This window comes from Hemitrygon akajei, chromosome 20 (assembly GCF_048418815.1).
Source record: "Hemitrygon akajei chromosome 20, sHemAka1.3, whole genome shotgun sequence".
In the NCBI taxonomy this organism is placed as follows: domain Eukaryota; kingdom Metazoa; phylum Chordata; class Chondrichthyes; order Myliobatiformes; family Dasyatidae; genus Hemitrygon; species Hemitrygon akajei.
In genome coordinates, this window is record NC_133143.1 from 60,481,492 (window position 1) to 60,493,668 (window position 12,177).

The following is a 12,177-nucleotide window of genomic DNA, read 5'->3' on the forward strand; positions in this document are numbered from 1 at the left end:
TTTACTAATTGGTAAAATTAGAAATTTACTAATGTTTTGTATAGCTGTCCTGTCCTGTTGGCTACAAGCCAGCAATGCCCACTGGTAACTTGCCCAATTGGCTTTTGCTCGTCCATAAGCTTAGACAGTGAGCAAAGGAGATTACCTGACTCCCAGAGGCATCACTTTTCATCTCGCCCAAACGGCTGGAGCAACTCAGTAGGTCAGGCATCATCTGATGAAAGGAGCAGTCAGTCTTTTAGGTCGAGACCCTTCATCGGGACTGAAAGGGAAGAGGGCCGAAGGAGAGGGAGAGAAACAGGAATTGGCAGGTGATAGGTGAATCCAGGTGCGAGGGGTAGGTATAAGGGCATTTTGTGAGAAACTGGGGTTAATAGGTGGAAGAGACAAAGGTCTGAAGAGCTAGTTGGATCTGTTATTGAGGACTTTGCTTCATCCACCTCAACAGCCAGGATCTCCCAGTGGCAGGAAGGCCACAAGGTTCTCTGCTTCTTTCTTGACTTCAGATCTGATCAGTCCCCTCCACCGTCAGTCTCCCCTGTCTGGTGGAACTGGTACTATCCCTTAGCAACTTCTTTGTCAGCTCCTCCCCCTTACTTCAGATCATATGTGGAGCCATGGACGCCCGCATGGGCCATGTCTATGCCTGCCATTTTGTTGGCCATGTGTCCAACCCTACACTGGTCACACTCCCCAAACTCTTCCACTGCTTTTTGCCCTCATGCTGAGTTTTTCCATTTCCTCAACTTTGCCTCCAACTTCCACCCTCCCCTCAAATTTATTTGGTCCATCTGTGATATTTCTGATTTTTTTTTGTTTTACTTCTCATAAAGCATATGCTGACAAATGATGCAAAAGGTGCCTTTCACTGTATGTTTCGATGTGCACGTGACAAATAAAGCTAACCTTTAATCTTTACAATTTCAACAAGTTACCTCTTTAATCTACCACCTCCAGTCTATTGCAAAACGCTCCCCTTTTTTTCTCAATTTTGCATTAGAAAATATTTATTTTGTTTCCTTCCATTTGCACGTGACTCTTGCCAAAGTTATAGTTGATGTAACCCAGAAGCTTGCTTTCTTCCCTTTGGGATCTCAGTAATCAGCATTTGGAGCAATTGGGCTTTCACCATGACCCTTGTCTGGCTAGCAGATGTAGAAGCTTTGCAGCTACGCAGCTCCAAGGAACCTTCCAACAGCCAAGCACTATAATCAGCTGCCCTTCCCAAACAGGACTGTTTCTATTAAAACGATGTAATAAATTCAGTTGACGTTTGTGAAATTCTTTCCTGGTATTCAAGCCACACAGTTGTCACGGTGCTATTTGTTTATCATCATTACTTGAATTACCTCATTATTGCACTGCTTTATTTTGTAAATTACCATAATTTGTTGGCACAAAGCGTCAGATTTCAAGACAATTGTAAATGATAATAAACCTGATTCTGATTATCAAGGTGGAACACAAGACTGAGGATAGTTCCTTAACAACAACTTTACCTTAAGTCAGGCTTTCCAGGGAATCAATATATAATACAGGTAACAGCAACACATTGTTGCTTTGTCAGAGCAACTATATTTTCAATATGGTACTCAATTTCAAGTTCAAGTTTAATTGTCATTCACCCATACACAAGTACCTACGAATACAGCCAAACGAAACAGCGTACTCTGGGGTCAGAGTGCAAAACACAGTACCGCAGTCAAAAACAGCACAAGGCACGTATAGCATATATAAGATAGCAAACACGTTTAAAATATCAGTGAAATACACAAAACATACTGTATAGTGCAAGAACCTGAGCCCATGAAAGTTGCAGCGGTCTGCAGTTGAACACTGGGGGGGGGGCAGCACCAACTCCAGCTCAGACACCACGCCACACCGCCTCTGGTGGAGTGCACCGACTCTGACGCCTCTCTCCTGGGTGATTGTAAATAGACGACACCGAGGCTTGAGGCCTACTCCTCTCTACAACCGAGGCCACACAGCTCCTCCACCATCTGCCCCTGCCAGATGAATTTAAAAAGGAACTACAGTCCTGCGCAAAAGTCTGATGTATATTTATATAGTTAGGGTGCCATAGACTCTTGCACTGTACTGTAGTAATTTTATGTATTGCACTGTATTGCTGTGCAATGAAAAAACAAATTTTATGACGTAGATGAGTGATGCTAAATCAGATTCTGATATGGATCTCTATCATGGACTGAGAGTGGGAAGAGGGCTGGGAGAGGATTGGGAAACGAGGAAGGGAGAGGGGAGGGAGCGGCAAACACCAGAAAGACATTGTGTAATAATCAATAAACCAAATGTTTGGAATCAAATGACCTTGCCTGGTGTCTCAGAGCTGGGTGTGTCTGCACCTGCACCACGACCCACTCCTGGCACTCCTTCTCTGCCACCTTTCCTGCACCCTGCCTGCAGTGCTCCACCCTCGCCATCCCCAACATCCTTTGCTCCTGCCAGATTTACAAACCAACTCTCCGCTCCACGTTGACAAATAAAGTACTGTGCAAAAGTCTTAGACACCCTGACATTATATATTGTGTGTTATATATGTGTACTACTATGCTTTACACCCTGGTCCCAAGAAACAGTGTCTCATGTAACGGTACACATATATGTAATTAAATGATGATAAACTTAACTTGTTATGTGCCTAGGACTGTATATAAATGCATCCTTTCCCCCTATTAAAATGCAAGGTACAAAAGTGTTTGTCAACGGAAACTGTAAATCCACAAATGCAGAAAACTTGGGTGAAGTATGTGATTCCCAGATAATGTACAGTATATTCCAACCTCTGGTTCCTTGTCCAGGTAGAAGACAAACCATGACAAGTGAAAACTCATTTCAGGCAGTTCTGTCACCAATTGGTTCTTTGCAAAGGTTTATCAGTTTTTAGAACTGTATGATAATTAACATTTTTTTTTAGTGTGTGGCTAGATGGATAATGTGACTAAAAAGCTGATTTAAAAATTAAGGAAAACTCAACTGAATAATTTGATTGGATTGATAAATCCGTTTGGGAATTGTGTGAATTATTTTTAAATGCTTCCTCTGAAAGGCCATAAGCTTTCCTACCTGTTTAGTGAGTGAAAAAGCTTTCTTGTTTGCTTCACACTTAACTAGGGTGATATTTTATTTAACCAACATTCTGTGTATGACAGAAGGATAGTGTGGGCCTGAAATTCTTGCTATTGTGAGGTTGTTTCTTTAGGGTCATGGCTCTTGGCTTAGCAGAATCCAGCTACATGCATTTGGGTGTTGATGTTAGGCATTTGGGAGGCCAGGTAATTGGGGAGCCCAGGACCTCAGAGGTGAGGTGGAGTGTTGGGAGCAACAATATTTGAATCACATAAAGAACCTACCTACAAGAAGATTGATGCAATGGATTCCACAGCAGCTGACCAGATAACTAACGTGGAAGCTGGTTTTTCAATCTCCTGATGGATTCAGTGAACGTGACTCTAATAAATGTGGGAACGGCATCTTAAAGCGGACAACGGTCTGCCATCACCAGAAGAGGGATCTCTGAGGCAGACTTATGGTCAGAAAAAGCATCGAGGCCTGAGAGCAGAAAATGAATCAGAGTCCAGCACTCTTTTCTGTGCTGGACAAGATTCCCTACTTGAGCCCCTCCTATCTGCCTGCGTTTGACCCATCTCCCTGTCTTCTTGCTACTACCATCGCGTGGGAGGTGCCGGAGTCTTGCGTCCCATGCCAACGGGGCAGGAACAGTTATTGCCCTGCTGGTGTGGACAGCTTCACTCACCCCAGCACAGCACTGACTTCACAGCGTGTAGGCTCACTTTCAGAGACTCTGTATGCGTGGCTTCTCATGAATCCTATTGTAGTTCTTTATTTTCCTGTCGGTTCCTGCACGAGAATGTATCTCAAGGTTGTATATGGCATTGATGCACCATCAATAACTCTCTGAGACGTGAGGCGAGATATCGGCTTTTATTGACTGGAAGAAAGAACAAGCAGCAATTGACCACCATACTACATCCTGGAGACTGAGGGCAGGGCTCAGGCCTCAATCGCCTTTATACCGGGGTCCGTGGGAGGAGCCACAGGAGCAGTCGAGGGGGGGTGGGGGGGGGATGTCCAGACAGGTATATGTAGTTCACCACAGGTATACATACTTTGATAATAAATTGACCTTGAAATCTTAAATTTTAAGTCTCCAGTTGTTCAGATGACAACACCACATGTTGTTTTTAGGCCTCAAATATGCTTGGATAATATCTCACTGTGAAAGTCTGGAGTCTTTTGTACACTATCAGCATGGTAAACCTGGATTAAATTTGAAGAAATGGGATAGGCAAACACAAAATGCCCAATAATTTTTAATGGTCTTGTTTTATACAAAATTCATGCACATTGAAAACAGAAATGATTTGAGATCGAGGGTAAAATTAAACCAATTACTTTTTCTTATGACAGACCATGGTTTTAAGCAATGTTATTCTGGGTGAATTGTGCTCTCAAATATGAAAATGTTGTGATATTCATTTTAATGATGGAAATTAAACATAGTATAATTTCATAAATATGTACAGAGTCATAGAGGGGTGTGCCATTTAAACAGGCCTTTCAGTCCACCGAGTCTGCTCCAGTTATCAACCACACAATTACTAACCGTACATTAATCCCCTCTCATCAACCTTTTCCAGATTCTGCCATTCCTCTCTGAGCAGATTATCGTGGGCAGTTAACCTGCTGGTCCACACGTCTTTGGGGTATGGGAGGGAGCTGGAAGAAGCCTGTACAGACCTGGGGAAAGCACGTACACCCCTCACTGACAGCAGCCGAGTTCCGAATTGAACCCAGGTTTTATTTGTGCTCCAAACTCACAGCAGAGTTTTGAGAGGAGGGACATGCTTCTCACAGATTTGTAGCCTGTGGCATTATCGGGCAGAGACTCTGATTCCTCCAGGTCTGTGACTATTGGATTGCTATTGTGTTTCCCTCCAGGTGCTACAGATGTACTTGCCATTCTGTGGAATATCCATATCAAATGCCAAGCTCTTCGTAGCATCTCGCAAGGAGTACGACAGAAGCAGGGTATGTATTCTCAAGAAGTGCTAATTCATAGTCCAAATACAATAAGAAATAATTAGCCCCCATCCACCTGCCTTCTCCCTCACCTGGGCTCACCTATCACCTGCCCACTTCTATTCTTTTCCCTCCTTGCCCACCTTATCCGGGCTTATTCCTCATTCCTTTCCAGACAGTCTATTCCTGTCCATAGATGCTCCCTGACCTGCTGAGTTCCTGCAGCATTTTGTGTGTGTTGCTTAAGATTTCCAGTGTCTGCAGCATCTCTTGTGTCTATAGTCAACTGTCCTCTCCTGTTAGATTCCTTCTTATTCAGCTCTTTACCGTTCCCACCTATCACCTTTATCCCACCTTCCCCCTCACCTGGGCTCACCTATCACCTGCCAGCGTGTACTCCTGGCCTCCCCCCACGTTCATGTCCGAGCTTTTTCCTCTTCCTTTTCAGACTTGATGAAGGGTCTAGGCCAGAAATGTCGACTGTTCATTCTTCTCCTTGGGTGCTGCGTAACCTGCTGAGTTCCTCCAGCATTTTGTATGTGTTGCCCTGTATTTCCAGCATCTGCAGAATCACTTCTATTTACAATTACAATGGAGCATTTGTGTAAGATGGGGGATGTTTATTCAGCTTCCATTTATACGTCCCTCCTGCATCCTCAACGCTCTTGGAGTCAACGGGAATGAATAATGGGAGATATGTGTAATGTTTCAGAGATGTTATTCTTTGTTTTATACTCTTAAATGTCACCCCACCTATTGGTTGACATTGTGATTGGTAAAGTACATTCAGGTCTACATTAATGAGGGTGTAACATAATCTATGCAAGTTGAGTTTCATCTCGGTATGACCTTACGATTCCAAATGTTTCACTAGGAGGACCAAAAAAGACCAAAATTTTCTGCTGCCTTTCGGGAAAGAATAAGGGAAGAAGTGCTTCATTGCCTCTGAAATGGAACAGACTCAATGGGCTGAATGGCCTGAATCTGCTCCTATGTCTTATTTTCCAAAAGAAAACGATACATTCCTGCACGTAAAGTGCTGCATTTGTTCTAAAAATCATTTCAGTCCTGATGAAGGGTCCCTGTCTATGCCTAAAACATTGCCTGTTTATAGCTCTTCATAGATGCTGCCTGACCTACTGAGCTACCCCAGCATTTTGTGTTTATTGCAGGTAAAAGGTTGATTTCATGCAAATTGACACTTACTCCACCAAAACCCAATTACACTGGACAACAAAGGTTCTGCTTTCTGAATACCTTTAGGTGTATCTTATAAATTTTGAGCTGCTGATCATAAAAATCACCATGAAATTTCCATATCATGCACCATTTTAAAATAAACTTGTGTTTATTATTTCAATTCATAATTCAAGTCAATTAAAATGTTGCCTACAATGTAAGCTGGAAAGTTTCCTATCTTGTCCAGACATGCTTAGGCTGCTGCATGGCAGGACAGGTTTTAGTAATAATTATTGGGTTCAGGACTGTAAGGATGGAATTTGCTATCACCAGGCACAAAAATTTCTATGAAGGATTTTGATATTTGAGACAGATGCTTCCCAGAATAACTGATGCCAAGATTAAGGAAAGCATTTTTGTTGGTCCACAAATCAAACAAGTCATCAATGACAGGCAATTTGAAGAATTTCTAGTGGGATCGGAGAAAATCACATGGAAGGCATTCAAGGAAGTTATTGAAATTTTTCTTGGCATCTACAGAGCACCAAACTACATGCAGCTGGTTGACAAAATGCTTCAAGCATATAAAACCATGAAATGCAACATGTCACTACAGATTCATTTTCTGCATTCCCATTTAGACTTCTTCCCTGCAAATCTTGGTGCTGTTAGTGATGAGCATGGTGAAGGGTTTCACCAGGACATTGCAGTCATTGAGAAAAGATACCGCGGCAAATGGAATCCATCAATGCTGGCGAATTATTGTTGGACACTTAAGCAAGAAGCCTCAAACACTGAGTACAAATGAAAATCATTAACAAAATATTTTTAACTTAGTTGAACTACTGCAAAGCATAGCGCCATTATGCAATTAAACACATTACTGTATATTCAATAAAAGTTAATTTGTTGTTTCTCCAAATTCCTACGTGATACAAGTAGTCTGAAATTATATTCATGTTCATCTTCAAGCAGTCTATCATAAACAAAAAAAATTCTGAGGAAGCAACACTTTTGAAAAAATTTGTTGTCCAGTGTAACTTGTTAGCTTGTTACCCACATGGACCGAAGCATAAAGATGATGGAATGCTACATCACCTTCCTTCAGTTAAAATGTTAAACTGAAGCTCCATCTACTTATCCTGTTAACTGGAGTGAGGATTTAAAATCATTTGATGCCTTTCATGAAAGGGCAGGAAATACTTCCAAAGTTCTGAACAAAATTCCTTAACTTCCCCTAAAAAGGTAATATATTTTACTGGTTCATTCTTTGCGAAGACTGTTGGCACACAGTACCTGTACACAATATTTCACTCCATATTGATAAGCATGTACTTAAATATATGAAATAACTCCCTTCATTCCAACGGTTAAAAACGGCACAGATCAAATTAACAGAAATATACCTGGTTATTCCCTTCTGACATTGAGTAGCAATTCTGATCTATGTCCTGTTGTCAGGAAGGAGATACAGGAGCCGTAAGTTCCACACCACCAGGTTCAGGAACAGTTACGGTCCTTCAACCATCAGGCTCCTGAACCAGAGTGGATAACTTCACTCACCTCACCTCTGAACTGAATCCACAACCTATAGATTCACTTTCCAAGGAGTCTACAATTCATGTTGTCAGTATCCTTCATTCATTAATTTGCTTATCCACCTATCTATTTATTTATTTATAATAATTATTAGTTTTTATACATTGTTGGTCTTTGTGTATAGTTTTTCATTAATTCTGTTTTATTTCTTTGTTCTACTGTAAATGCCCGCAAGAAAATTAATCTTAAGTGAGATATACGTACTTTGATTATAAACTTACTCTGAACTTTGAAGCCTTTCCATCATCAAGCACTGCTTGGTTCATTTTCGAGTTAAGAACTTCTTTATTTGTGATACCTTATTCTTGTTGCTATTAACTCTGTTACCGTGGTTACAGGCATTGCTGAAGGTTGTCAATGACTTGTTTGAGGAGCAAACGGAGCTGGAGAAGGTTGTCAGGAAGATCATGCAGCGAGCTCTGACCCTGTTGCAGTGTGAACGGTGCTCAGTCCTTCTGCTAGAAGACATTGAGTCTCCCGTAAGTGTTGCTTTGCTTTCTTTGTTTCAGCCTACAACAGCACAGTGTTTTGTGAGCAGCCATAGTACCGTAGCAGATAGCACGACACTATTACAGCTCGGGGCGTCGGCATTTGGAGTCCAATTCCGATGCCGTCTGTAAGGAGTTACTTCCCGTGAATGCTTGGGATTTCTCCGGGTGCCACATTCCGCAGGTTAACTGGTTCAAAGGTTAATTGGCCATTATAACTTGTCCTGTGATTAGGCGAAGGTTAAATAGGTAGATTGCTGGGCAGTGCAGTTCGTTGGGCTGGAAGGGCTTGTTCCGCTCTGTATCTCTAAGTAACTAAACCATGCTCTATAATCCTCAAAGACGTTTCTTTTCTCTTTTAGTCTTTCTACAACTTATCTCCATCTGGTGTAAGCAAACAAATCTAGCTCAGACTTGGTTTCCCTCCATGAATGCTGCCTGACCTGTTGAGTCTTTCCAGCATTTTGTATGTGTTGCCTAAGGTTTCCAGCATCTACAGAACCTCTTGTGTAACTGAAAGCCCCTATCCTCTATCAATGTAAGTGTCCTACACAGAAAACAAGTTTCGACACTTTGGACTGAGGTACTGATGCACATCAAACCTGAAGCTGTAACAATTCAGGTGTTCCCCATTCTCCGATGTTGTATTAAACTGCATGTTATTTGGTAGGGCATAGACATTTTTACATGACTTAGCAATATAACATTTTGATCTTGATTTTTTTAGAAAATGGAACCACAGTATTTTTTTCCTGTCTTCTGCTGCATTTCATAGTTCAACTCTATGATGATCCAATCAAATTTAATTTTATCTTTTCAGTAAAGATTAAAGATTATGTTTATTTGTCACATGTACCTCGAAACGTACAGTGAACTGTGTCATTTTGCGTCAGATCAAATCAGTGAGGATTGTGCTGGGCAGCCCTCAAGTGCTGCCACGCTTCCAATGCTAACAAAGCATGCCCACAACTTACAAACCGTAACTGTATGTCTTTGAAATGTGGGAGGAAACTGGAACAGCCAGAGGAAGCCCAAGCGGTCATGGGGAGAACAAGCGAATTCCTTACAGACAGTGGCAAGAATCACACCCCGAATGTTGATTGTGAGCGCTGTAAAATGATGTGCTAGCCGCTACACTACTCTGCTGCCTGTGTACTACACTGTGCAGAAGTCTTGGGCACGTATATGTAGCTAGGCTGCCTAAGGCTTTTGCGCAGTCTTAGGCATCCCAGCTACATATATGCGTCTAAGACTTTTCAACAGCACTGTACATCCTGTGTTAACTTTACTCTCATTTAATGAAGAAGTGTACAACTGAAGTTATATTCGTTTTTGTTAAAAGATGAACTCATCATTATAGTTTCTCGTGGATATGTAGGAATAATGTTTATGTAATGAAATGCAGATTGTAGGTAAGGGCTCTGAAATTCTATTTGACTTTCAGTCATCTCACTGGTTTATTTCTGGTTTTGGCCAGTTACCCTGATGAGTTTCTGAGTTGAGGTGTTGTGTTCTATATCATAATGAATTTGGAAGAAACATGGATTACTTTTGAGGTATTTCATTTCTATATATCTAGGATATATATTAAATTACATTTATGGGATAACCTGTACAGTTGGCCAATATGGACATCAGTCTGTTCTCAAATTTATTCTTGGTTTATTCTTGCACTCAAGATTCATGCTTGTTTAATGTTGTTTTAAGTACACAAGTGTAAAAGAGAACAAAGTTATTGTTACTACGGATCCAAGGCAGCACAATAAGATAAAGAAACTCATCATTATCATCATCATCCTCTTTATGCCGTGTTGTATGACTTGTGTGATCATGATCTATCCATGACCATGATTGCTCTTGGCACATTTTTCTACAGAAGTGGTTTGCCATCGCCTTCTTCTGGGCAGTGTCTTCACAAGATGGATGACCCCAGCCATTATCAATGCTCGTCAGAGATTGCCTGCCTTGCGTCAGTGGTCGCTTAACCCGGACTTGTGATCTGCACCCGCTACTCATACGACCATCTACCACCTGCTCCCACGGTTTCACATGATTCTGATCGGGGGGCTAAGCAGGTGCTACACCTTGCCCAAGGGTGACCTGCAGGCTGGCAGAGGGATGAAGTGCCTTACATCTTCTTTTGGTAGAGGTGTAAATCCACCCTGCCATGCACCATAAAGAACACAATAACAAAAGAAAACAATAAATAAAAACATATCAGATGGTTTATATACATAAATGCATATGTACATAAATTGGTGTATGTACAGGAGTGTCTGTACATAAGGTGACTCTGACAGGAAATGAAAGTAGTGGTGGTGAGGTGGGTCACTGGGTGAGGGTGTTGATTAGTCTTACTGCTGGCTAAGGTAGCTGTTTTTGAGTTTGGTGTTCCTGGCGTAGATGCAAAGTAGCCTCCTTCTTCCCCTCTGCCATCTGATTTCTGAATGGACATTGAACCCCTGAACACTACCTCACTACTTTTTTTGCACTACCTATTTAGCTTAACTATACTTACTGTATAAATGCAATGGAAAAAAGAATCAATGCAGCAGAGATGTGGTTCCTCTGAAGAATGCTGTGCATATCATATACAGACAGGATAACCAACGAAGAAGTTCTACAGAGAATGAAAACCAAACGTACATTGCTAAAAAAAAATCAGAAAACAGCAATCAAAATTCTTTGGACACATCATGCGAAGAAAGACATTAGAATGTTTAGTTACGACCGGAAAGCTGGAAGGAAAGAGAAGCCGAGGCAGAGAGAGAATGGAAATGGTAGATGGATTAACATCACGGTTAGAAACAGGGGAGGCAACAACTACAATTCGGTGGGTCAGGGACCGTGATGGACGGAGAGACATGATCGCCCACGCCGAACAGCAAGGCACCTAAATGATGATGATACTTACTGTAATCCACTGGTTTTTTTAAATCAGGTATTGCATTGTACTGCTGCCCCAAAGCAGCAAATTTCATGACATACGCCGTTGATATTAAAGCAGATTCTGATTCCTCCCTAGTCGGAGTGGGACGAACGACCCATGAGCAGAGTGGAGTGATCATCATTACCTTCCCCAATTTCCCCAAGTCCATGATGGATGGTATTTCCTTCTAGTGACTATTTATCGATAATGGTGCTTGCATTAAGTATCCTTGGATATTTTCCAAGGACTTTCATCAGCAAGAATAAAGGAGCAGATTTTCTGCATATATTTAGTAAAGATGCATATTATGGGAGTAAACAATGCTATTGAAGTAAGCCAATCAACAGCTACAATATATACCATAGAATGTAAGTTTCGTGTTACAGTAGAGTTACAGAGGGCTCTGTGGACTGGTACATTCAGGAGGAATTCTGTGAAAAATAAAATGTTTCCCTTTTAATATTTCTGTGGCAACAGCATTAAATTTTCTTGTGTGTCATTCAGATCTGTCTTGCTTCCAAATCCACTTTCAAAGCAACAACACCGCTCGAGGTCAGTGTTTTCTTTGGCAAGTTAGCTGATTGTATCAAAATCTGGAATGAATTTTCTGAAGTGAAAAAGAGTGCCTGTCTTTATTGAAAGAACCTGACATTTACTTTTGTTTCATGGAAACTGTGTAATTGATGGTGTGATTTTTGTCCAAATTATTGCTGTGTGAATGTGCACAATGTTATTGCGGGCAGAATAGAGTGTGATTGTCCAGCATTTCTTCTTGGCGATAAACACAAGGCCTTCTTCTTTGATTTTCTCCTCTATAATTTAATGCTTCTGGCTATAATTAAATATTTGAATGAATGCCCCAACAATGAACTGCCTGCGTTTCTTAATTGCCTCAAAAGCAACAGAATAAAATACAGGGAC

At 41.3% G+C, this 12,177-nt stretch overlaps 1 protein-coding gene across 3 annotated transcripts in view; it reads left to right on the forward strand.

Annotated features, from left to right (window-relative positions):
* The window catches only part of pde11al (phosphodiesterase 11a, like), a 256,526-nt gene that overhangs the window by 82,856 nt on the left and 161,493 nt on the right, over window positions 1-12,177 (forward strand). For all 3 annotated transcript variants that reach the window (XM_073024412.1, XM_073024414.1, XM_073024415.1), the window contains exons 3-4: window positions 4,981-5,070; window positions 8,178-8,318. In XM_073024412.1, coding sequence (XP_072880513.1) covers window positions 4,981-5,070; window positions 8,178-8,318 — 231 coding nt within the window. The remainder of the gene's footprint in view (window positions 1-4,980; window positions 5,071-8,177; window positions 8,319-12,177) is intronic.